The sequence below is a fragment of the Mytilus trossulus genome, chromosome 14 (assembly GCF_036588685.1).
Source record: "Mytilus trossulus isolate FHL-02 chromosome 14, PNRI_Mtr1.1.1.hap1, whole genome shotgun sequence".
NCBI lineage: Eukaryota > Metazoa > Mollusca > Bivalvia > Mytilida > Mytilidae > Mytilus > Mytilus trossulus.
In genome coordinates this window covers 45,395,595-45,421,080 of record NC_086386.1, presented here as the reverse complement: position 1 = coordinate 45,421,080, position 25,486 = coordinate 45,395,595, and the positions used below count along the sequence as shown (strand labels likewise).

The 25,486-nt window shown below is 32.1% G+C and overlaps 1 protein-coding gene and 1 long non-coding RNA gene across 2 annotated transcripts in view; both read right to left on the bottom strand.

Moving 5' to 3' along the window:
• LOC134696622 (eukaryotic translation initiation factor 5B-like) overlaps window positions 1-25,486 on the bottom strand; it is a 90,487-nt gene that overhangs the window by 18,121 nt on the left and 46,880 nt on the right. Inside the window, exons 20-24 of the mRNA XM_063558492.1 lie at window positions 9,877-10,038; window positions 9,133-9,264; window positions 7,650-7,781; window positions 6,753-6,829; window positions 5,824-6,127 (exon numbers count right to left, since the gene is read on the bottom strand). Coding sequence (XP_063414562.1) covers window positions 5,824-6,127; window positions 6,753-6,829; window positions 7,650-7,781; window positions 9,133-9,264; window positions 9,877-10,038 — 807 coding nt within the window. The remainder of the gene's footprint in view (window positions 1-5,823; window positions 6,128-6,752; window positions 6,830-7,649; window positions 7,782-9,132; window positions 9,265-9,876; window positions 10,039-25,486) is intronic.
• LOC134696877 (uncharacterized) lies at window positions 14,662-18,879 on the bottom strand. The gene is made up of 3 exons (XR_010103029.1): window positions 18,745-18,879; window positions 16,312-16,469; window positions 14,662-15,200 (listed from the first exon to the last, which is right to left on the bottom strand). It is a non-coding gene; the product is annotated as an uncharacterized LOC134696877 (long non-coding RNA).

Below are 25,486 nucleotides of genomic sequence, written 5' to 3'. Positions count from 1 at the left end.
TATTTTTTGAAGAAAACACACTAAACTAGAACAAAATGGCAGGTCCAGTTACTAGAAAAGTCAGAATTTAATAACAGTCAAAAATATACATATGGTCAAATGATAAATGTTATCCTAAAATTCAGTTGAAAAAAAAAATAATTTTAGGCTACGATGGAAAAGGGCATTTCAGACAGTATATCATCCAATCAAATCAGCACAAGATTCAGGGGCGGATCCAGCCATTTTAAAAAGGGGGTTTCCAACTACATGTCCCCATTCAAATGCATTGATCGTCCAAAAAAAGGGGGGTTACCAACCCCCGGAACCCTCCCCCCCTGGATCCGCGCCTGAGATTTTATTCTGAGTACCATCTTGGGGTAAAAAATTGTCAATAAAATGTAAAAGTAAAAGATCTCTACTGAGAATCTGAATCATTGATGAAATTTTCAGGATATCAAGTTTAGTTTACTGCTAAATTGGTGCATGTGTACTTAAGTTTGTGATTTTTCTCCTCATAACTGCCTCTTTCAAAAGTAATTATAAATTTGTAGTCAAAAATTAAATATGAATTAACTGATCTAAACTTAGCCTTCAATGTATTTACAAATTAGTTTCAAATACCTTAAAATTCAAATTCTAAAAAAAACCAAAACAGTGCAGAGATGTCAAATACAAAGTCTTCGAAGCACAGAAAAGTTGAATTCTGTGATCAGTGAAAACTGACATGTGAGAATGTAATCAATGGCAATTGATCATTATTTCAAAGATAACACCATGTTCCAAATACACATTACATATCATTGCATTAACCTGACAAATATTAATGTCCTAAAAACTGGGATAACAAATTTGATAGAAAAGATGAATTAAAAATTCCAAGGAAATATTAATTTAGATCATATCTAATCATTTATTACTTTCTGATGATAAAAAAAAATGCTGATTACAAAATAAAAAAAACTTTGACGGATGAGTTTGATTATTTCCAGCTACTGTATTTTTTCAAAAAACGAAGATTTTCTCCCCTTAGTTTGTAAGATGGAATGTGCCAATTGTACTGATGCAGTTTGGCACAGAACTCAGCTGTTTGACGTCAGAACCTATGAAGTGTAACAGCTGCTGATTGAAGCCATTACACAAGTATTTTAGGCAGGGCTACTTGGGTTCATTTTGGTACGACGCTCAACAATCATTCATAAAAAAGAAAATGAGAAACAAGTAAATTACGAAAATGAATTTGAGTTAAAGCCCAACATTTCAAAACAATAATGTCCACAATCTGTATCTACGATGAGTTTATTTATCCAAATATAGAATAATCTTTATATTCCTATTAGCAATAGGGTTGATACTTTTACTATTTGCTTGTACCAACAAATGGAAGTTTTTAACGACCTTGACTGGCTATACAGCCCTTGCACGGACAGAAAAAATTGCTTTTACCAGTTTCTCTGCAGTCCATTTATACCAGCAATGAATGTCTATAAAGATGTAAACATGCATTTTAATAGAAGAATATCAATTTGAATAGTTCCTTTATACATATACAATGCATGAAGGTAAATCCAAACAAGGTTTCACTGTAGAAAACAAAACAATCTTTAATATTATTTTGATAGATAAGGACAAAAGCAAAATAAACAGTTTGTACTTTTTTAACACAGTAATTAAGAGAGCAGACTTTAAACACAGAAGTCCCAGGTTTAATTTCCAGAGGTTATAATGTCATATTTTAGTTTTAGTAAGAATCATGCTCTAGGTTATATTTGGTGCCTAACATGGGGCTTAACTACAAAAATAGGAGATTTTAGATAGTACATCTTATAAAAGTATGCTCATGTTTTGATATGATAACATGAGAGTACACACACTGAAATATCATGCATGCTTAACAAATCATGATTGATTTCATCTTGAAAATAACGGTTTTACCAAAATAACATTATCAATGAACCATGTAAATGAGGTCAAGGCTAGATGAACCTGACCTGAGAGACTTTTTCTTTTCACAATCATTCCATACAACACATACAGTTGACCTGTTGCTTATAGTATCTGATCTATTACTGACCAAACACAGGGGCTTAAAAAATGTCAAAGTACCAGCCTTACTATTGAAAATGCCATTATTCATACTTAAAAAATTTTTAAAAAATAATAGACATTGGTATTAGGTTACTGCAGGAGATCTGTAAAAGTTTCATTGGTTGAAATGAGTTTTGTATGCATATGGGAGAGTAGGAATCTAGGATACTGTGGATTCATTTATTTTCGTGGGTATCAATTTTCGTGGAATGCTGAAAACTTGCATATTCATGGATATTTGATTTCAAGGTTTTGCCAATCTCTGTATACCAGGCCTATTGAAAATATGTTATTCGTTGAACATTTGAATTTGTGGTTCACCTGTTCCAACAAAATCCACGAAAAATTGGCATCCAACAAATATTAATGAATCCACAGTATACGATTTGGGGATAAACAAACACTCAAACCCTGCACTTTATATACCTTAACTTTATCACTAGCTAGAGTATGATTACATTGTGTACATGTTTATATTTTGCAGAATAAGAATAACATAATTCATTCAAAAAACCTAAAGTATGCACAGACAAGCAATTGTTCTCACAGACTAGTTTTCATCCTCTATCTCAAGCAGATAAGAGAATATACATGCAAATGTGCCAAGTTTTAATATACCAATATTTCCATGTACAAGATTTGCTTGATAAGACAGCAATTAAAAATATGGGTTTAATTATACAAAAGAACCCTCCCCATTCTAATGAATCAGAAACGAATTCATTCACCAATCAAAGGCTGTTGATCCTGTCATTAACGTACATATATCTATACAAAAAACTATCGCTTCATCATAAGAGGATGTGCCAATCCTATCTTGGCTGTTTTCCTCATCAATAAACGCAATTAATTACCCAAAATGCCTCACTTTAGATGCACCGGAGGTCAACCATCAGCTACTGATTGAGCGATAGACAATTTTGCAGAATGAAGATTTAATGTGGATTATATTTTGTGTGAAAACATCAAAGAACTTCCGTTGGAATGGTTTTTCCACCTGTGACAAATTATCTTGTCTGCAATAAACTAAAATCTCTGCCACCTGTGGACGGGGATCTTCATCTTAGTCTGATGATAAGTCAGTACCTACATCATCACAATTTATGAAAGTATTTTCACATTTTATCATTTTTTTTTCATGTCAGTACTTGTAACTTCACCAATAAATAAGGAAGCCTCATTTATTTATGGCTGATATAATCTTAAACAACTTGTCCCTGTTCATAAAATCTTGAAAATATTAGCCATTATTTTGGTACAACCAAGTGAAAATGGTGCATTAGATCTGAAGTTACCTCCCTTTCATACCCCCATTGCAAAAAAAAAGTTATTCAATATTATGGCACAAAAAAAAGTGAAAATTTTCCATTTTATCTGAATTTACTCCCACCCCTTTTCTAACCATTACATTCTCAACCAAATAACTGTTCTAAACAAAATTGGAAGTTTTTTTAATTAATTTTTGTAATTAATATTGTTGATTAAAACTTTGAAAAAACTTCAGAAATTTACCGGAAAGATATGGAAGCTATCATTGCAAATAATGTGTAAGTAGTATGTTTTGAATTCAAAAAATGTAAGGTAGATACTTCTTCTTTCAACAAAAGGAACTACTATTCAACATGAAAAAGAGTTTTGGAAGGCAACATATGGTCTTTTAACAATAGACAAATATCTCTACCAATGTATATTTAAAAGTTGGCACTAAAAATCTGGCATGAATATACAAATCTTTGTTAATAGAATTATCCAGATAACAAACTATGGAAAATCAGAAATTTACAATTTTTTTCCACTTATAATTAATTACATAAGATGTATGTTTCATCATAAGACGTTATTCTGATTGGCTAAGTGCACATCACATGTTATTCCATAAGCAATTGCATGAGACAATAACATTTCATTCATAATGACACGAGGTCCCACAATAAAGTGCACAGGTGAATTTAAAAATTACACTTCATGAAAATCGTGTTTTTATAATCCTAGCTAAAAAATGTAATTATAAGTATTGAATGCTTCTTTTTGTAACTTTATAGGGTTGTAAAAGTGTTGACCGTGCATACATTTTTAGAATGAAGTGATTCCGCGCTTCATACAAAATGTACTTCGGTCAGCGCTTTTACACCCCAATAAATTTACAAAAAGAAGCATTCAATTCTTAAATAAACTTATAGAACATATCCCCATTTTCTTTGATTTTCAATATGTAACATGTATAACATTTTGCTCAATTTGTATCTTTCAACTTTAAAAATTTGAAATGAAACAATAATGTCTGATTTATCTACCTTATCTTTTACATATGTCTAACATGTGAAAGTGCATTTAGAAGATATCATACATTTTTTGCAAATTTCTTTGACCTTCTGTCTATTTCTATTGTTTTCTTTTGTTAAATCCCACTGACATCACTATTTTGTTAGAAACTCTATATTATTTTTTTTGCTTCACAACCATCTGTTAATTTCTATTTTTAGTAACAAAAATTTCAAACTTTTTTTAACAGCCATCCTTGACCAAGTTCGATGACTGACGTTAAACTGATATATTGTAGATTCAGCATAAACCAACAATACCATTTTACCAGAAGTACAGGAAATCTTCAAAACTTAAAAAGTTCGATAATTATGCAAACACCCTTGACCAATTTTCTAATAATAATCATTTGTATATACATAATTGTTTATCTATCTCTATAGTAACGATCACCTGTGTGACTAGATGGATCCAAGTATAGATCAGTAAGATAACTTGTTTACAAAACATCCGCTATTATTTGTAAAATGTAAACATAATTATGCTGCTTCCATCGACTGTCAAAAAGACAATTCTAGGATTGGATTGGGTAGAAACCTATTTGCAAAGAAAGGCCTGATTTTCAGACTTTCCCATATTTTCAAAATTAACTATTCTGCTTCCATGCAATGTTAAAAAGACAATTTTAAATTGGATTAGGTAGAAGCCTATACCAAAGAACTACTCTACAGAGAAAAAGGGATTTTCAGTGACAGATTTTACCTGACTTTTTGTTATTCTTGTGTTGAAATTTCAAAACAAACACTATCTAAGTATTGTATTATTTTTGCATATATAACCCAGGTAACGTTCAAAAGCTTACCATTAAAAGGTTCTTCTAAATGAATATGGTTTATTTTCCTCTATTGTGTTTTATGTACTGTTGTGTCTTTCGGTCAATTTTTCATTATTTTGCAAAAGTACTGTTGAATCATCAATATTCGTTGGATACCAATTTTCGTGGATTTCGTGGGTACAGGGCAACCACAAATATAAATGTTCAACAAAATACTGATTTTCTACAGGAATGTATGCAGAATTTGCCAAATCAACGAATTTACATGTCCTCAAAAATGCAAGTTTTTATCAATCCATGAAAATTGGTACCCACGAAAATAAATGAATCCACAGTATTGTCAGTTTGTTACTACTTATTACATAAGAGTTTGAATATATCCCTTTGGTATCTTTTGACTCTCTTTTCATGTCACAAATGAAAAGGAGAGAACTTGTTAGGCTACCCAGGTTTCTTCATAAGACAATTCAGTGCTTATATGGAAAACAATTATTTTGAAAGTACACCCATTTCGTGATAACTACCGTACTTAAAATTATCTATACTGAAAATCATACCATGCAACTAAACATAAGTCATTTTAACTTTTAAAGGTTAGAACAAATATCTCTTTTCATACATCCAGCATCTTATATCGTATTAACTTTACAACCACTCACCTGTTGTGATGGTACACAGATTGGTGTTCCTACTTTAACGAATCCACTTTCCACACTAACACCACACACAATGGGGTCACGAGAATTAAATATACAGTTGGGTAACACACGTAATTTGCAGGGGAATACTGCTATGTGTTTGAATTCTTCTTGTCTCTTCTTTTTAAGTTCATCACGATAGGCAATGAATTTGTCAAATAAATGATATATTATGTCCGCAGTGAAAATTGTCACATTTAAACTATCTGCTAAATCTTGTGCTTCACGCTCCACTTTTACATCAAATGCCAGAATTACAGCATATCTACAAAAGGAATGAACATATATATATACATATATGTATATGTGAGAGTGGTTGTCGTTTGTTTATGTGTTACATATTTGTTTTTCGTTCATTTTATTTTACATAAATGAGGCCGTAAGTTTTGTCGTTTGAATTGTTTTACATTGTCTTATCAGGGCCTTTTATAGCTGACTATGCGGTATGGGCTTTGCTCATTGTTGTAGGCTCTACGGTGACCTATAGTTGTTAATGTTTGTGTCATTTTGGTCTTTTGTGGATAGTTGTCTCATTGGCAATCATACCACATCTTGTTTTTTTATATCATTTCCTCCTAATATTAATTACAACTATATCCCTTACCATATATGACATTTTGTACTCATTGGTCAGCAAGTTAGTTTTCTTGTTACATTCATATTAAAAAGATATATGAAGATGTGGTATGAATGCCAATGAGACATCTCTCCATTAAAGTCACAATTTGTAAAAGTAAAAGTAAGTCAAAGATTTGTGCATCGAATCAACAATTGATTGTATACTGAATAAAAATTCATGGTGTGCTATTAATGTTTGTCCTAATTTGTTTTTTGAAATGAAGGACTCTTTATTATGACTTTTTTTTTTTTTATATAAAATCCATACTTACTGACTATCATGCTCTAACATTACAGATGCTTTCATTATATCTTTTTTATGTACAGGTCCTATATTAATTCCAGCATACTGAAATATTACAATATCATGTATCATTAAAATAACATTTTATTTGTACACTTTTTGCATACTGTGGATTCATTGATGTAGGATACCAACTTTTATGGATTTCATTGGTAGAAAAAATTGTGGATTTGAATGCATTTTTTTTCCAGTTACATGTTCGAAATTAAGTTCCATGGAAATGGTAAAGTTTTCTTTTACCAATTAACAATCTACAAGAATTACAAGGTCCATTCTTTTGTAATTATATGAATACAATCTATAAAACAGTTATATAACTTAACCAATTTGATGCCATTATTAATAGATCTGTCAATGTTAATATTGCTTTAGTAAGGACATATACATTGGGCTTAATTTAACAAGTATTTTCAGAATTGTTTTCTCTTGCTATAGTTGTTTCCAATATCAGTAACATTGCAGAGAAGCTAACTATTAGTAAATTTTTACAAGAAATAAATTTACGCATATTCAGTGTGAAAATACTTTTTTTTAACTTTCAAAAAATGAAGTATGAGTACAAAAGCATATTCACTTATAAAAAAAAATTGAATCTGAACTTTTATTGCCCCATTCTAAATGTCAAGATTTTAAAATATTTTAAGTTAATTTAAGTGGTCCTTCACAATTCAGAGATTTTCAACAGACCATCTATATACTTGACAAAATAAAGCATACTTCAAGGCACATGATAACAAGTAGAAGCAGGTGCTTTAAAATATATGTGACACATTTCTTCTCATGTGTGAAATTTATTATACCCCAAATCAGTTAATATTTTATTTATATACTCCATAAATGTCAGTTCTTAATTTAAATGACTTACAGGAATTTTAGAAGTTCTTAGGAACTCCAGTAAAGCTTCCATGGACCCCAGAGTTGAAGCCTGGACAAATACTCCTCGTTCTGCTAATCTTATAGATCCTAAAACTTCTTTCAAAGCCACTGATAATTCTTCCTGTAAATAAAAAGAAGATAAAGTTGAATTAAATGATGGTCTTTTTGTGTCAAGTAGAAAAGATTGCATGCATGTTTGGATTGAGAACATTTGAATGAGGAATGAATGTATTGTACTTTGAACCTGACTGTCATATTAAGTCACATTTTCAACATACAGCCAAAATTGACTGAAAACTTTTGCTACAAAGTTCTAGACAAGTTTTCATGTTTTCAGTTATGATACAAAACTTATAGTTAGGGAAAGAACAGCACCAATAATCACACTGTTCTTTATTTTTATTTTAGGTTTTGATAAGAGTGTATAGACATTCTTCAATTTCTTTATTTTTTCTCTATTCTTTTGTGCATTATTCTCCATTTTTTAAATTTAAGCACCCAATTTTTCTCTTTTCATTTTTTGGGGTCCATTTTTCTGTTGTCTTTAAACCCAATTAAGGCTCATATATAAGGTAATCCAATTTGCATCAATAAATTCCAGGGCATCACTTCTCATATATGTCCACTTAACTACATGTTGAATTCGTCTTACATGGATGTTTTGCTTTCTATATCCAATTTACCTCCTCAATACTTATAATATTGTAAACTTTGATTCCCCCCCAAGAACCAGTCCCCTCCCATTCCCCAACTTTCCAAGACACCTCTATACCTTATAATATTGTAAACTTTGATTTCCCCTAAGAACCAGTCCCCTACCTATCCAAAACTTTCCAAGACACCTCTATACCTTATAATATTGTAAACTTTGATTTCCCCCAAGAACCAGTCCCCTCCCTATCCAAAACTTTCCAAGACACATCTATACCTTATAATATTGTAAACTTTGATTCCCCCCCAAGAACCAGTCCCCTCCCTATCCAAAACTTTCCAAGACACCTCTATACCTTATAATATTGTAAACTTTGAGTTCCCCAAAGAACCAGTCCCCTCCCTATCCAAAACTTTCCAAGACACCTCTATACCTTATAATATTGTAAACTTTGAATTCCCCCAAGAACCAGTCCCCCCCCATCCAAAACTTTCCAAGACACCTCTATACCTTATAATATTGTAAACTTTGATTTCCCCCAAGAACCAGTCCCCTCCCTATCCAAAACTTTCCAAGACACCTCTATACTTTATAATTTTGTAAACTTTGATTTCCCCCAAGAACCAGTCCCCTCCCTATCCAAAACTTTCCAAGACACCTCTATACCTTATAATATTGTAAACTTTGATTTCCCCGAAGAACCAGTCCCCTCCCTATCCAAAACTTTCCAAGACACTTCTATACCTTATAATATTGTAAACTTTGATTTCCCCCAAGAACAAGTCCCCCCTATTCAAAACTTTTCAAGACACCTCTATACCTTATAATATTCTATCTCATCCTCTTTATTAGATGAATACACTGGTAATCCAGCCAAGGCATGGTCTAAGTCCTTGGCAATGATCTTAACACCTTGGGCAGCCTTCACTTCTTTGTGATGTTCCCACTGAGACTACAAATAACAAAAAACATCACTATTACTATGATTATCAAATTAATCAAGAGTTTGTTTTCATTACAGCTATCTTCAGTTATTATTTTATATGAAAATTACAGCTAATTTCCAACAGCATGTAGATCAAGACTTTAGTTAGCTTGCTTGCTTTGTTTTTATATTGTACAATCATTAGGATAACACCCAATTAAATTCAAATATTAAATATACAGTTTAAACTTTGCCTATATATATTGTTTAAAGATGTAATCTTATTTATAAAGCTTGTATAAACAATTATACAAGCGAAGCAAGCAAGCCAACCAAAGTTTTGCTTTACATGCATTAGGAAATTAGCTGTAAGAATATTTTGAATTCATTTATATTTGGGGTTACCAATTTTCTTAGATTCAGGAAAAGTCTTAGTTTTTTTGGTGGATAATTGAATTTGTTGTTTTGCCAAACTATGCATACAAGCCTATAAAAACTATTACGTTTAATATTGGACATCTAAATGTGTATAATCTACAGCCATGTAAACTACAAAAATTGGTATTTTTCAATCTGCTCTTATTTTAATACTGCTGATTTTACAATATCATTTGAAGGTCAATTAAAGCTTAATTTTACCTTAACTCGCAACTCTTTCATAGGCTGTGGCATGAGAAGTCCCCTGATTTGAGTAACGATAGGACCCTGAGTACCAGGTACAATAACTGTATCACCTTCTTTCAGTATACCATTCACCAATATCACATCTACGGTAGTTCCTAAACCAGGCAAGGATTTTACCTGAAAAATAGAAAAACAATCTTTAGAAATACTGGATACATAAACGCTAGATATACCCATGAAATATTTGAATATGCAATTGGACTTTAAATCACAATTACTTGGGGGGAGGAGTTCTGAGGGTAGGAACCCTTCCTTTTCTTCCTTTTTGTTTCCTTTTCTGTTAATTATGTAAATGTTTTTGGTTTTCTTGTAAAGGAAGTCCCCCTACCCCCTTTTAAAATGGCTCATATTCACAATCAATCTATAAAGCATCTTAGAAACTGACATACTTCTAAAATATCAATCTTGATCAATGAACTATTGAATGATGTCAAGAACATGAAACTGATGTCATACAGATTTGTACATCTGAAAAAGCTTATATAGAACTAATATAATTGACCTATTACTCATGTTAGACAGATGTGTACAACATACATTGATTTATAAGACTAAGTATAGTTGTCCTTTAACTTATAGTAACCTAGAAGCTGACCTTAAGATTTTAATGAGTTAATGAACCATCAAAATGAGGTCAAGTACAACTGAAAATATTAAGCTAGATAGTAAGTTCAGCAAAGGAGGTTTATTTGCAAGAAATTGATTACTGTGGATTCATTTATTTTCGTGGGCATAAATTTTCGTGGATTGAAGAAAACTTGCATTTTCGTGGGTATTTGATTTCGTGGTTTTAGTAATCACTGCATACATATCCTATATAAAATGTGTAATTCGTTGAACATTATAATTCGTGGTTCAACTGTACCCACGAAAACCATGAAAATTGGTATCCAACGAATAACAAGAGGCTGTCACAACGACAGCAAACCGGAATTATTAGCATTTATTTGTGTCCTGGCAATATCAGAAGAACCATAACTGATGATTGGTGAAAGTGAAAATCGTCTATATCAAATTTGACCTCTATTTTGTCATCAGTATCAACATATTAAAATTTGAAAAGCTTAGATTGAATGGTTTATGAGTAAATGCAACAACGTGAATGGAAACACCATTTTACGATCTTTCAAGAACCATAACTACTGAACGGTAAAAGTCAAAATCACCATTATTGAACTTGACCTCTATTTTGTCATCAGTAACAACATATTAGAATTTGAAAAGCTTTGGTTGAATGGTTCATGAGAAAATGCACGGACACGACAGGAAACACCATTTTTCAATCTTTTAAGAACCATAACTCCTGAACGGTAAAAGTCAAAATCGTCATTATTGAACTTGACCTCCATTTTGTCACCAGTAACAACATATAAAAATTTGGGAAGCTTTGGTAGAATAGTTCATGCGAAAATGCACGGACACGACTGGAAACGCCATTTTTCAATCTTTCAAGAACCATAACTCCTGAACAGTAAAAGTCAAAATCGCCATTATTGAACTTGACCTTCATTTAGTTGTCAGTAACAACATATTAAAATTTTAAAAGCTTTGGTTATACGGTTCATGAGTTAATGCACGGACAACATTTGATTGCCGAAAGCATCCCCAAATCAATAACCGACATTTTTGTCACAAAAATCCGGTTAAAAATGAATCCACAGTACTTAGCTTCCTTATAGTCAACTTTCTACAAATAATAGATGCTGCTGCCACATCTAGACTAAAAACTAGATGATGTTCATTGCAATTGAGAACAAGAATGTTTCCATAGTACACAGATGCCCTACCCGCACAATCATATTCTATGTTCAGTGGACTGTGACATAGTTGTAAAAACTCTAATTTGACATAAAAGTTAGAAAGTTATATCATAGAAAACATGTGTATTAAGTTTCAAGTTGATTGGACTTCATAAAAACATACTTTGGCCAAAATGTTGACCTGCCAAATGGACAAAGGTACAAAAGAAAGGACACACAGACCCCAAAAACATAATGCCCCTAATACATACTGCAATGTAAGCAGAGATGTAGTAAATTCCAAGTCTTTTGTTTCACAGCTAGGGATGGAACCTGTGACCCTTAACATTCCAGATAAGTAGACTAACAGGAGCAACAGTGGTGGTTGGCATAAAAAGTACTAAGTTTGTAATTTATTAGCATTAAAATGCAACAATCACCTAACTTCGGTACATTAAAAACATTTTATTACATTTTTTCATAAAACCAACCGTGGATTTAATTGTAAAGTTTTCTTGATGCCAAGGACAAATTAGAAATAGAGTGAATAAGAATACATGTACGTACATGACCCGATTTGTAACAAATTGTATAAAAGCATACCATAGTAAATATCAATAAAATTATTTTCATTTCTTTGAAATGGCATAAATTCATCAAACAAAATTCCATAACATTAGGGAAATGAAAGATGCTCATTAATTTTGTACTCAACAACATAGAAATTCTTTGTAACATCTTGTCAGTTAGATTCAAATATCATTAAAAATGACATAAATATATCACAAAAAAATCTTTCCAAGGCTCATCATTGAAATTATGCAAGTTCAAGCTGTGAATAAAAACATCTGGTTTCATCTGAGGATATTTTTATGTATATCATTTTAAAAATGCTGAAAATTTATATCAGATTTTTTTTTTATGTTTCAAACAAACAAATTAACCTTATAAAATATTTGAAGAATGTTTTATCGACAGAAGTAGAAAAAAATGACCTGGAAAACAGCTAAGGTCATTGGTAAAATTAAAGTCAGAATTCAACAAATAAAAATTAAAAAATACCGGTATGTAATTACTTCAACTTCAAATCCACAGAAAATCTTTGTTTTGTGTTTTTTTTCAAAATTCTGCACATTCTTTGATTTTTTTTAAATAATACCCATTATGTAATTTTCTGCAGTTAAAGTTGAAGTTGAAAATGATTAATTATTTTTATAAATGTACATTGTACAAGTCAGGAAAAGGTTGCACAGGAAATGTGAAAATTGCTGACACACTATAACTAAACATTATGGAGCTCCAGATCAAACATAAAATAATTCCCTTCCATATAGAAACCAAGAAAAGCTTGATGAAAATTTTGTTGATATATTTCAAACATTTAGAAAACTTGAAGTGAATGCACAGTTGATATAAAAATTGTTAAATTGTTAACATAGTACAACATTATGCAGCTTCAGACCAAATATAAATTTCCCTTCCATAGAAGTAAAAAAAATCTTTCTGGAAGTTTTCTACCCAAGGTCTTTGGGAGAGGAGGGCAGACAGATGGATGGACAAAGTGGAGCAGTTTAATACTAGACCTGCCTAATCGTTGGCATCACATTATATAATAAACCACAAAAGAGGGTCCAGAAGATGGAATCACATATTTTGCAATATTGAAACTTATTTCCACCCAATTTTATTGACAATTTAGGTTCTCATTTCTTTAAATTTAGACCTTGTACACTACCAATAATTTACCCACACTTTTTTGGTACATTTCTACCCTCGTGCATATCAGTACTGTAAGGAAAGACTGAAAACTTATAATGTTATACTTTCAATGAAATCAGCACTGATTTTGTCAGTACTGTTTCAGTACTGATTTTGACAGTACTGTTTTAGTACTGATTTTGACAGTACTGTTTTAGTACTGATTTTGACAGTACTGTTTCAGTACTGATGTTGACAGTACTGTTTCAGTACTAATTTTGACAGTACTGATTTCGTCAGTAATGATTCAGTACTGATTTCGTAAGTAGTGTTTCGTTACTAATTTCTTCAGTACTGTTTCATTATAACACTTTTTAAATCAGACTGTATCTGTATAGTGATGCCTAGTTGTTTTGTATATTTGGGATGGGTTAATTGTTCTCTTTGACACTTACCCCATTTCCATTCATTTTCTTTATGACATGTTAATTTTTTCGTTATGGTTTTTTTCATTTCTCTGATTTTTGTTGTCCTGAAGTGGTTCAGCTTTAGATCCAGCTCTTCGACAGTTACTTTAGCTTTTTTTTTTTAAATATTCTGGCTTTATGTCATATTTATTGTCAGAATTGCATCTTGTGTGGTCTACAAGGTTTATGTTTTTAATACTTATTAATACTTCTATTTGACAATACCATATTACATGTATTTATATCTTGCTTGAGACAAATCAGAACATATTGAACATTGGAACTCGATATATTACTTTTGAGAATATGGGTGGATGGATTGATGTTATGTGATCCAGTGGCAAGTTAAGTGCAGGAAGAGGACATGATACTCATATATAAATACAATGTACTAGTAATTAACATATTTTGTACAGAACTAGACCAATAATGCACTGAGCTCCTTTTTAACATGCTAGTTCACCACAAGGAGAGAATCTGCTATAAGACATGTCCCCCTACATGAACAGGTACTTTCAGACTGAACAGTGTATGTTTTTCTCCTTTTACTGTGAGCTGCGCGAATATTCAGAATACGACCACTTTTTTTAGTCTAACTTCTCATAAATAAATTTCCAATCACATGCTCAATGTAAGATTTTAAATGGTTAAATACATTTATTGACAGATTTCTTTTTTTTTTGTATGCATTAATCATGCTGCAATTTCATTCACTTGTAATGAGTGTATTGTGAATAGTAACTTAAATACATGTATGCATAACTCTTGTACTCTTTCCTATAAAACTGCAGAGTGTATTTTACGAAAAGAATATATGAAATTTAGTGCTACAATATTTAGGCATCCCGTTAACGGGGAGTTGAAAGGGTAAGAACTACATTACTCAGTATAGCATGTTCACATGAGGACTGGTGACTTTCAGAAACTCTTGGTTTGTAGTTCCTCAGAAATCTCTGATTGATTTGAATCTTATAGACATACAAACAAAGGTACATTTTGTAAAATAAGCATAAAAATTTAAAGAAAGATTTCCAACAGACTGATTAATGTCTGACGGAGGTCATTTGGTACATAATTAACCTTTTTGATTTTTGAACATATATGGTTTGCTTTTCAAAATTAATTTTTATTGACTGAATAAAACAAGCTGAAGAACTCAAATTTTTGTTCTATCTTCTTATCAACTGCAATAACTTCCATCGAAATACAATAAACAGTAATCTTATTAGAATGAACAGCATTAAAAAGTAAAAAAATGTGTTTTTCTCTCTCTCAATTTAATGGGTTTTTTTAATAACTGTTTCATAATTCTGCTTCAATGTTATTTTCCACTGCTCTTCCTATGCATGTGATATATATCTTTGCCAACTTGTTTCTGGAAAGGAAAAAGTGGATTATAACATTTATCATTTTGTTAAAGTCCAATAATAAGATTAAACATAGGTCAACCATGACATAATGTGAATCAGTGTACATGTATTGCTAAAGGTGGTATAACGTTAATTATACAAGGTTTATATTATACAGGGAGAAAAATGAAAGAAAGAAAATGGAACAATGTGATTTACCTACTTGAAAACTGGCCTTGAAGTCATTAAACTTTCGAGTCAGTTATTTACGCAAACTCCAAAATCAACAAATAAACCAATCAAAATGCTGGATTTCAATTTTCGACCACGATTTTTTTTCTCCGGGCACTGAGAAAATTTTGTATGACTTCAGGGCCTGATTTTAAACGATTTGGAGAAGAATTTTAGCGTCCCAAGTCTGGGTTCATGGTTAATTTTTCTGAATTAAATTGTTTCATATATTGTTTATGTCATGGTCTTTTGTAGCCGACAATACGGTATGGGTTTTCTCATTGTTGAAGTCTGCACAGTTGTATATTATTGTTCACATTCACATCGTCTCAAATTTGGTGGATAGTTGTCTTAGTGACAATCCTACAACTTGTTATCATTTTATACATATGCAATCGTTTAAAAATTAAATAAAAGTATTCTTTTTGTGAATTTTTTCATTATTAGTACCAGTGGAAATTCTCATTATAATAAATTACTATCTTTTAAATCTGTTATTCGGTTACAGAGAAGGAGATCTTTGTTTATATTTCCTTTAGGTTCCTAAGTTCAACTATGTCCTGCTGTAACACTCTGACATCTTTGGATCGGCAACAAAACACATATGTATTAATATAATCTGATTATTCGAGCACAATATCAATGCAATCTGTGAAACAGTTAAATGAGAAGTTGTGTGTACGGATATGTACTTCCCGTAGACTTCTTTGTTAACTTTAATGATATATTTCAATTGTTGAAGAATTGTATTTCTACTCTTTATTTTTTTGAACTTGCTCGTTGTTGGTTTGTTGTCATATGAACACACTACAACATTTCATGATATTGAAATAAAATTATAGGAATAACTGCAAATACTTACTTTAAAAAAATCATAATTGAGTGTAAAACTATATATATACCTACCTTTCAAATTATTTCAATGTTCTACTGTCACCTTTCATACCAGTTCTATCTCTATCTCATATTTTATCTGTTCATGACAATTTTTAGTCGTTGATCTAAAGCTTTATTTTCCTCATAGACTTAGTCTTTGTGTTCTGGTGGGATCCATTTTTAGATACCTATAACAATAGATCATACTGCATCCAATACTTTGCATGCATTTATAAAAAGTTGTTTTTCCCAACATGCATGTTATGGTATTAATTATGGACGTAACACTTTGTAAATAGTCCTTTGAAAAAATACATCATGAGATAAAGTTTGTATCGAAGATTTACAAAATTCTGTAAAGTGGTTCAGGAGTTATTGATGACACTTACGTGGGACATAAGGACAAGATATGTTCCATATGTGAACACATTCTCACTAAGAAAATGTCACCAGAAGTGCAAGTCAGTCATCACAACGAATAATGTTTATGTGATACAGTAAAAACAATAAAACCATTGGTAGTAAAATTGTGCGGGATGTTTAATTTTCAACAAATGTAAGATTGGTCACCTTTAATCGGATGCCTCATATAGCATGTATAGAAAGAGAGTGCCATGATCTCTGCAGGTTAATAACTATTGCAACAACTCTTTGAGAGGCCGTCGGTGGCCTTTTGTCTGAATATGCAGCAGGGCAAATTCCTGTCCACCTTCAATATACTTTCGTTGTCCAGTGGCAGTCCAAGTTTCATTGACCTTCTTTCACCCCAGATGACATCTTTTACAGGACTTACCTATTGAACTTATTTAACAATTGTTTTGAACATGCAGGTAATATTTGCCACTGAACATTAAGCAAATTTTTAATATATGTACTCTAATATGTAATTATTTTGAGGAATCTCAGTAGGATCATTTTAAACTATGGGGATTATCCTCTTAAAATATAAATATTATTCATACAAAGTATTGCTCAATAATTATGTGTCGGATTACTAGTATTCGTGTGTCGGTCCAATGGGTCGTCGGACAAATAGGGCGTCAGGCTATTGGGGTGTCGGACCAATATGGTGTCCGAACAGAAAGATTTAAAAGGCAAAAAAAAAATAAAAAAAATGTGCAACTTATAAAAGGGTCTGGTCTGGAAGTGGTTTCTTCATTTCTGTATTCTGTAATATTCTATATCATTTTTCACTTTTTATTATTAATTTTGCCTGTTATTCTCTTTTCTTCATATTCAAGCACCACACTATTATCGATTCTTCATTGCTTCTGTCTACTTTATAACAACAATGGGAATAATATGAAAGCCAGGCAAATAGGACATTGGAAAATTGTCTGTTTTCTGTTTCTTGGTTTATTCTTGCTTGTCGTTGGAGACAAACTTTGTCTTTCTGTCTCTTTAGCTTGTGTGTATTATTATAAATTAAACGAATGTAACACAAATTTGCCATCTTTAAACAAATTTGTTGAACATTGCGTCTGTTATTTAATCTCTTTTTAACAGAAGGAAAAAACTAAGATTAAATATAATCAACAGAAGTATAAAAAAAAACTATGAACTAAGTCTTTGAAGTTAGATGCATGATTTTTGTTATTAGTTGTGAGTGGCTTTGAACTAGCTGTCAGTAACTGCAAGTACTCTCAGATCTGTATTTAGTGACCTTTTTTGTTGAGTAACGGTAACGTCCATTATTTTTTTGTTACTGAGATGTATTTCTATTTGCATTCATCTGTTATTTAAATTAAAATAAGCCTTTTTCCACTGAATTTTATAGTTTGTTGTTATGTAGTACTGTTACAACTCTGTTCCAGGTTTAGGGGAAGACCCTAGCATGTTTAACCTCACCACATTCTGTATATATGTTCCTGTCCGAAGTCAGGAGCCTGTAATTCAGTGGTTGTTGTTTGTTGGTGTGTTACATATTCGTTGTTCGTTCATTTTTGTACATGAATAAGAACGTTAGTTTTCTTGTTTGAATTCGTTGACATTTGTCATTTTGTTGCCTTTTTTAACTGACTATGCGATATGGCTTTGCTCATTATTGATGGCCGTATGGTGACCTATATTTGTTAATTTCTGGTCATCTGATCTGTTGTTGAGAGTTGTGATTATTCCGCTCATGTTGGGTGCCATGATTGGCAAATAAAATATATGTTGTTGCTGTTGTTGTTGTGTCGTTGGCAATAATACGACATCTTTGTTTATTAAATCGAATGTTCTGTTCCCTTATGAACCACATAAATTTGAACTAAATTCTTGAAGGGAAAGACATTGTTTTTGTATAAATGTCAACAGAATATAGAATGTTGTGTCAACAGAATACAGAATCAACATTCTGTATTCTGTTGACACAGTATACAGAATGCTGATTCCGGCAAAATATATGATCTGACAGGATGCTCACGGAATAAAACTTGTGATGGAAGAAGACATAGCCTACATTTGACTTGTAAAACATACATGAACAATAGCAATCCGGAAATGATTCGAAAAGGATCCGCCATCTCTGACTTGTCGTAACAATCGTCTCTTTCTGTAACTTTAAGAATTTCTGCAAGTGGCTGGTAAACCGATATTTTCTCTACTGTATTTCTGTATCCTATCCTTCCCGGCTGATCTACTGCTGTTGTCTCAAATTTTGCCGTTGATGTTATTATCGTCATCACAAAAGCGCGTCAATATGGAACATACAATTGCCTTTTGTAAAACGTTTATGTGATTGGATTTACACATGACGTCATTCATTGTTTACAAACGTTATTTTTGCACTCGCACTGACATTTCAACAGTTCAACAGTTCAAACTTCTTCTGGATTGAATGCCACAATGGGATTGAAGGTAGATCAAGGTATGGTAGTACATTGAATATTTTAAAACTGAGAAAAGTGTAGCATATAGCTAATTCAAAACATATTACGTTAGTTAAAAAAGCAGAATACGCGTTACACAGTGGTTGACCCCTGGGGTTCCGGGGGTGGGAACACCAAATTATTTTGGACAATCAAAGCATTATTCTATATAATACTACTTAAAATATTTTATTTCCCCCATTTTTTTCGCTATAATTATGAAATCTTTAGGGGACTGAGTTGGAACCCCCCTTTTTCCTTTTATCCAGAGTGTTTGGAACCACAGGCACTTGTTTCTATCCTAGTCCTATAACATATGACCACTCTGTGCATATGACCTCAGGGGCATTATTTACTTTTTCTATTTGCTGTTCTGATATTTTCTTTTTACTATCAATGTGCCAAAAAAAAAATTGGAAATATCAGTATAAAAACGAATTTAAGCCGAATGCGACGTATAGTTGCTGTAAAGTGTAAGGGTTGGACATTTTTTATGCTGTATTCTCCCTATTAATTGTCTATCATAAAATGATAGTATTGATCCAAAGCTATGTACTGATATATTTGATGTAGGACTTGTCAGTAAATATAGACATGGAAATTAGATGAAATTTACAATACGACCGACACGAGTTAAAAAAGACAAACAAGCAGTTTTTATCAAAATGTTTGATTGATATGTTTCACCCAACATAACTTAGGGAACCGAAGTGAGGGGTTCCAAATCCAACAAAGACTACGAACGTGTCTGAAATGACAACGAAGTTATGAATGACGGTCAAAAAATGGAGACATAAAAGTCACACCTAGTAGGCAGGTTGCATGCAGTCTGGTCTTGAAAAAAGTATTCAATATATATAAGTCCGGCAAAACAGACATTCCAGTCAGACATGCAAACCCCGGCCACAAAAAAATACGCCCGTTTTTATTCATCATGTTCATTTCATGCTAAATATTTTTGTTGGAAATTTTAGTTTTTAATAGCAAAAAAGTGGACAAGACTATTGTTTTCAATCCAGATACGGCCAAAATTTTTGTTTAAGGCAAGTTTCAGAGTCATTTTTTTTTCTCTCAAATATCTCAGACTGCCTCCTCAAATCAAATGGTTCGTACCTGAGACTTGAAATCTTTCTAGAGCTTATACTGACTGGGGATCATTATTCAATTTGTTAAACATGTTTTCGTAGGTAAATAATATTGTGGAACTTTTTTTCATGAGAGTGTAATAGTCTATAGAGTATTTACCATTACTTTCTGTTTAGTGGAATAATGAAATAGAAGTCAATACGTTCTTGTTCAATCCTGTGTCGCTTTGAAGGTTTCCTGATTGTCATGACAACCTTAGCCTAAGCAATGTGTATTTCTGTCATTTGAATTTCAAAATGACCGAGTACCGTTTTTTCAACGCACTGGTCAACTCCACCATAGCAAATCACATGACTTTGACAATCAGTAAATATCGGCCAGCGAAAAATGTCTTTATAAGTAAAGAATTGTCGTATAAAAATTAAATACTCGGGAAATGGCAAAGTTCACGAAGTCTAGTCTGATTAATCATTTTACAAAAAAAAAAAAAAAAAAAAGTCCGAGCAAAAGGGGGGGGGGGGGGGCGTACGCCCTCTACGCCCCCCCTCTGAATCCGCCACTGAAAATCATTCAACAGTCTTCCTATTTTTATATTGTAAATAAAGATGTCTGTGAAATATTTGAATTTCTATTTTATTTTGGTACTGGCTATGGTTACATTGAAATTTAACAGTCGTAAAAAAGTTATTGTTACAATGAAGTTTAGGCTATATCGCCGGAATGCAGACCTATGGTTGACTAAGGAACTACATAGAATACTTACGAGTGTAACAATGATATTTATGTCTACGGTTACATTGTGTTATTGTTACGTAAATGCACTCAAATGAAAAATTATTTTTTACAATATGTTATGCATTATTTTAATTTTGATTTGATTGTCAGTGTACACACAACCAGTATGTTGTTTCAGTCCGATGCATTTTTGGCCCGGTGTAACCACTTTCAGTGGCGGATCCAGATATTTACATAAGTGGGGGGGCCACTGACTGACCTAAGAGGGGGCCGCTCCAGTCACGCTTCAATGATTCCCCTATATAAGCAACCATTTTTTTCCAAAAAAGGGGGGGGGGGTCTCCAGCCCCCCTAAATCCACCTCTGACTCTAGGCAGCCCTCACAAACGAGTAATTGGGGTGGATGGGTTGGTTGGCTCAGTGTTGTATTAATATATAAGAAGATGTGGTATAACTGCCAATGAGAAAAGTCTCCTGTTCATATAAGTCGTAATTTGTAGAAGTAAACCATTATAGGTCAAAGTACGGTCTTCAACACCGTGCCGGCATGAGCTCTCACCGAACAGCAAGGTGTAAAGGGCCCCAAAAGTGACTAGTGTAAAACCATTCAAACTTGAAAACCAACTACAGAATACCAAACTCCTGACTTAAGACAATAACCTCTTTTGTATTGTTACAATCTCAAAAACGTGTCCGATAATTCAAGAATGTGTCCGGTTAAAAACGCCAGAATATTTCAAAACTCATACATGTATACCCCCAATGATAAGCTTTAAAGTAAAAACGCAATTCATTATTAATGGTGTGGGATACGATAGAACCCGTATTGTTCGGTTGGATTGTAAATGATAAGAAAAAAAAGTCGAAGCAGGTGCCAAAAAAAAATCTGGAGGAAAGGTTTAGTAATCCGTACAGACAAATGTCCAAGGTATGCTACACTGTGCACGCTTTCTTCTGCTTGCAGACACAGACTATAGGTCTGGTTTAAAAAAAAAAAATTGCACAATAAAAAGTTATTTTTATTTGAAGCGCTTTAATTTATGATTTTCTTTATCAATATGATTATTATTATTATAAAGTTCAGACAGAGGTACTTCACAATTTAGAAAACTAATACATCATGTACATTTTATATTGTATTTTATTCCCGGTGCTTGACCACGTTTACTGTATGTCATTGATAAACATTAGTTTGTTCAACATAGGTAATTCATAACAAGCATAACTGCAGGCTAAGTTTACAACACATAATTAACTATTGATTACTTAATGTCCAGTGGCAAATATGTCATGCGTATTTAGAAAAAAAAAATCATTAACATTGCATTTAATAAGTTTTGTAAAGTTTAAATCATCGTTTATAAATAGTAAGTAAATTCTATTGTTTTAATATTATCCGGTGATGCCTATAAATGTCTTTTTACAAAATGTATGTCTATGAGGGTACTGCTCGACCGGCGTCCGGCAGAAGTGGTTATGCCAGTGCAATTTGACATGTTTATCAAATCATTGACGTCACATTGACGCGATTTTTAGGAACCTGACCGTTTCTGTGTGCTACCATAGATAGATGTATAACATCTCTGGCTAGGTGCTACATATATGACTATGTACGATAAATTTTCAATTAAATTAAATTTACACTTCAATCTATTAAACATTAATGTACTTTTGTATAAAGTAGTTAGTATATATTTTAATGTCTTTCGTCGTTGTTTCACGGATCTTATTATAAAGAGCACATACATAGACCGATGGTTAAAGCTACACGTGTATGAAATACTTGCCACTGGCAAACACCAATACTTTGATGATGATGAATTAAATTATCATATTTTCCTTCTTTTTTTTTTTTTATTTAGAAACAAATTTCAACTTTGATTGATTATAATATTATATATACATGTAGTATCAGAAGTCCAGTCCATTAGTGATTACTGGACTTATGGTAGTATATAAAGTAATAAGTAAATTTTGATGTCATACCATTCCCATCCATAATTGTGCATTCTTTTTATTTTTACATAACACAGAAATGAGGAAAGTTTTAACATAAGATAATTTATTGTAGCCTAGACCTGTTGGTGACCTTCTGCTGTTGTTTTTTATTTGGTCGGGTTGTTGTCTCTTTGACACATTCTCCATATCCATTCTCAATTTTATTATTTATAAATTCATTACATTTTCTTTCCTCAGAATGATTAACAGCAATGGAGACAGGAGCAGACCTGGGAATGTTCGATGTGAAAATTGAAGACCTATATAATAAACAAAATGATGTATCTAGACAATATGGCACTCATCAGAAAAAAAACCAACATTTGATCATGAACCATTGAATCCTGAGTTTCGTACAAGTGTCAAGTACCAAAACATTAAAGGTGGATGCTAATAATGAGCTCATATTAGAACTCAAGTGTCCTCTTGAATTACCACTGTACATGGAAAAAGACACATCATATCCGGGACTGAATTGAGGAAAAGAGCCAGGAAACTGACATTCAACAAAGCATTCCAAAGAAAAGATGACATAGGGGGAGAGCAATGAAACATGATACATGCAAAATTAATTGTTTCTTTGATTGTTTTATTTATGAGCTTTAAAGGGTCATAAAATAACCAAGGGGCGTAAAAATGGCACAGATTTTTGCCACAAACTTCACATGTTGGTATGACATTGAATGTTTTATTATATATTAAAAAATGGTTATGATAAATAAAAGAAATTCCAGTTATGATTAAAAATAAGGTAATCGAGAGATTGTTTTGTGTTGATTATAATGCATTGCCTAACATAGTAACATATAACTGCATTAATTACAACATATTTAAAGCAATAGCAAAATACCAAAAAATGAACAGTATTGAAGATTCTAATCTTGTTTGATATATATATAAATTATGCGCTATTATACAATTGATACTGTAAAATATCAGCCTCGAACCACAGTGTGAATCTTCCTGATGTCGAGTGCGTATTTTTTTTTATAAACACTGAAAGACAGTCACAATCAAAATCAAGAAGTAAGCAAAGAATCACAAAACGAAAGGGCATTTACAACAACACATTGAAAATTACATATATAAAAACAACACGAACTCCATTAAAAACCGGGAGTGAATTCAGGTGCTCCTAATGCGTATTATTTTTATAAACACTGAAAGACAGTCACAACCAAAATCAAGAAGTAAGCAAAGAATCACAAAACAAAAGGGCATGTACAACAACACTTTGAAAAATACATAAAAGGCAACACGAACTCCATTAAAAACCGGGAGTGAATTCAGGTGCTCCTAATGGGCAAAATCTGATAAACTGCTTATCTTGCTTCATTTCTGTTGTTTTCTCCTTCGCTTCAATAGTATTTTGATAGACGAGAGTAAACTTGATAATTTTCCTTGGTCATGTTCACGTCGCTAAAAAAAATCTGCGCAGCAGGGTGATATAGTCTAAGAGAAAAACGTAACCAGCTAAAAAAGGATAATAATAATATTGTCACAGAATTATCAAACCTATATTTGGATACCAATTGTACTGAGATGCACATTGTAAAAACTTCTCTAATGATAAACACTTAATCAGAGATATCTACAAAAGATACAAAATATGCCACAAATTATTATATAGCATACTATACTTACCGAGTTTAAAAGTTTTCAGTTCCAAATATTTTTTGAAACAATACACATTCAAGTTAAAAAGATTAACAACACCAAATCTACTGAAACAGTACTGAAAATAACAATACCGAAATAGTACTGTCAACATCAGTACTGAAACAGTACTGACAAAATCAGTACTGAAACACTGCTGTCAAAATCAGTACTGAAACAGTACTGACAAAATCAGTACTGAAACAGTACTGTCAAAATCAGAACTGAAACAGTACTGTCAAAATCAGTACTAAAACAGTACTGTCAAAATCAGTACTAAAACAGTACTATCAAAATCAGTACTGAAACAGTACTGACAAAATCAGTACTGATTTCATTGAAAGTATAACATTATAAGTTTTCAGTCTTTCCTAACAGTGCTGATATGCACGAGGGTAGAAATGTACCAAAAAAGTATAGGTAAATTATTGGTAGTGTAGTCATTTAAATATTTTTTAGGTTTGCAATTCCTTTCACTATTTTACAAACATAAATCTCTTTTCATTAAACCCTGATTCTCCTGGAAAAAAAACCCAACAACATTGAAAATATCCCAACTTCAACCTCCCCTCCTTGATAATGACTTACAAAATTTTATCTTGAAATTTATCAATTTTTTTTAAGTTATACAAACCCAGAGCGAAACAGCAGTTCCTGACATGTGATAACCAAAGAATTTCTTTCAAATGGCCTTACTCTGAAAATTTCCATGCTAGTCACATGACTTTTGTGTCAATATTCTAGACTCCAGAGGGAATATCCCTATTCTGTGGTTAACAGAATATTTGTTATAAATGTTATCATAACCATTTATATAATAGTGGTTTGCTGTGTAAATTGATTTAATGAAAAACTCCTACAGAGATCTAAATCTAGAT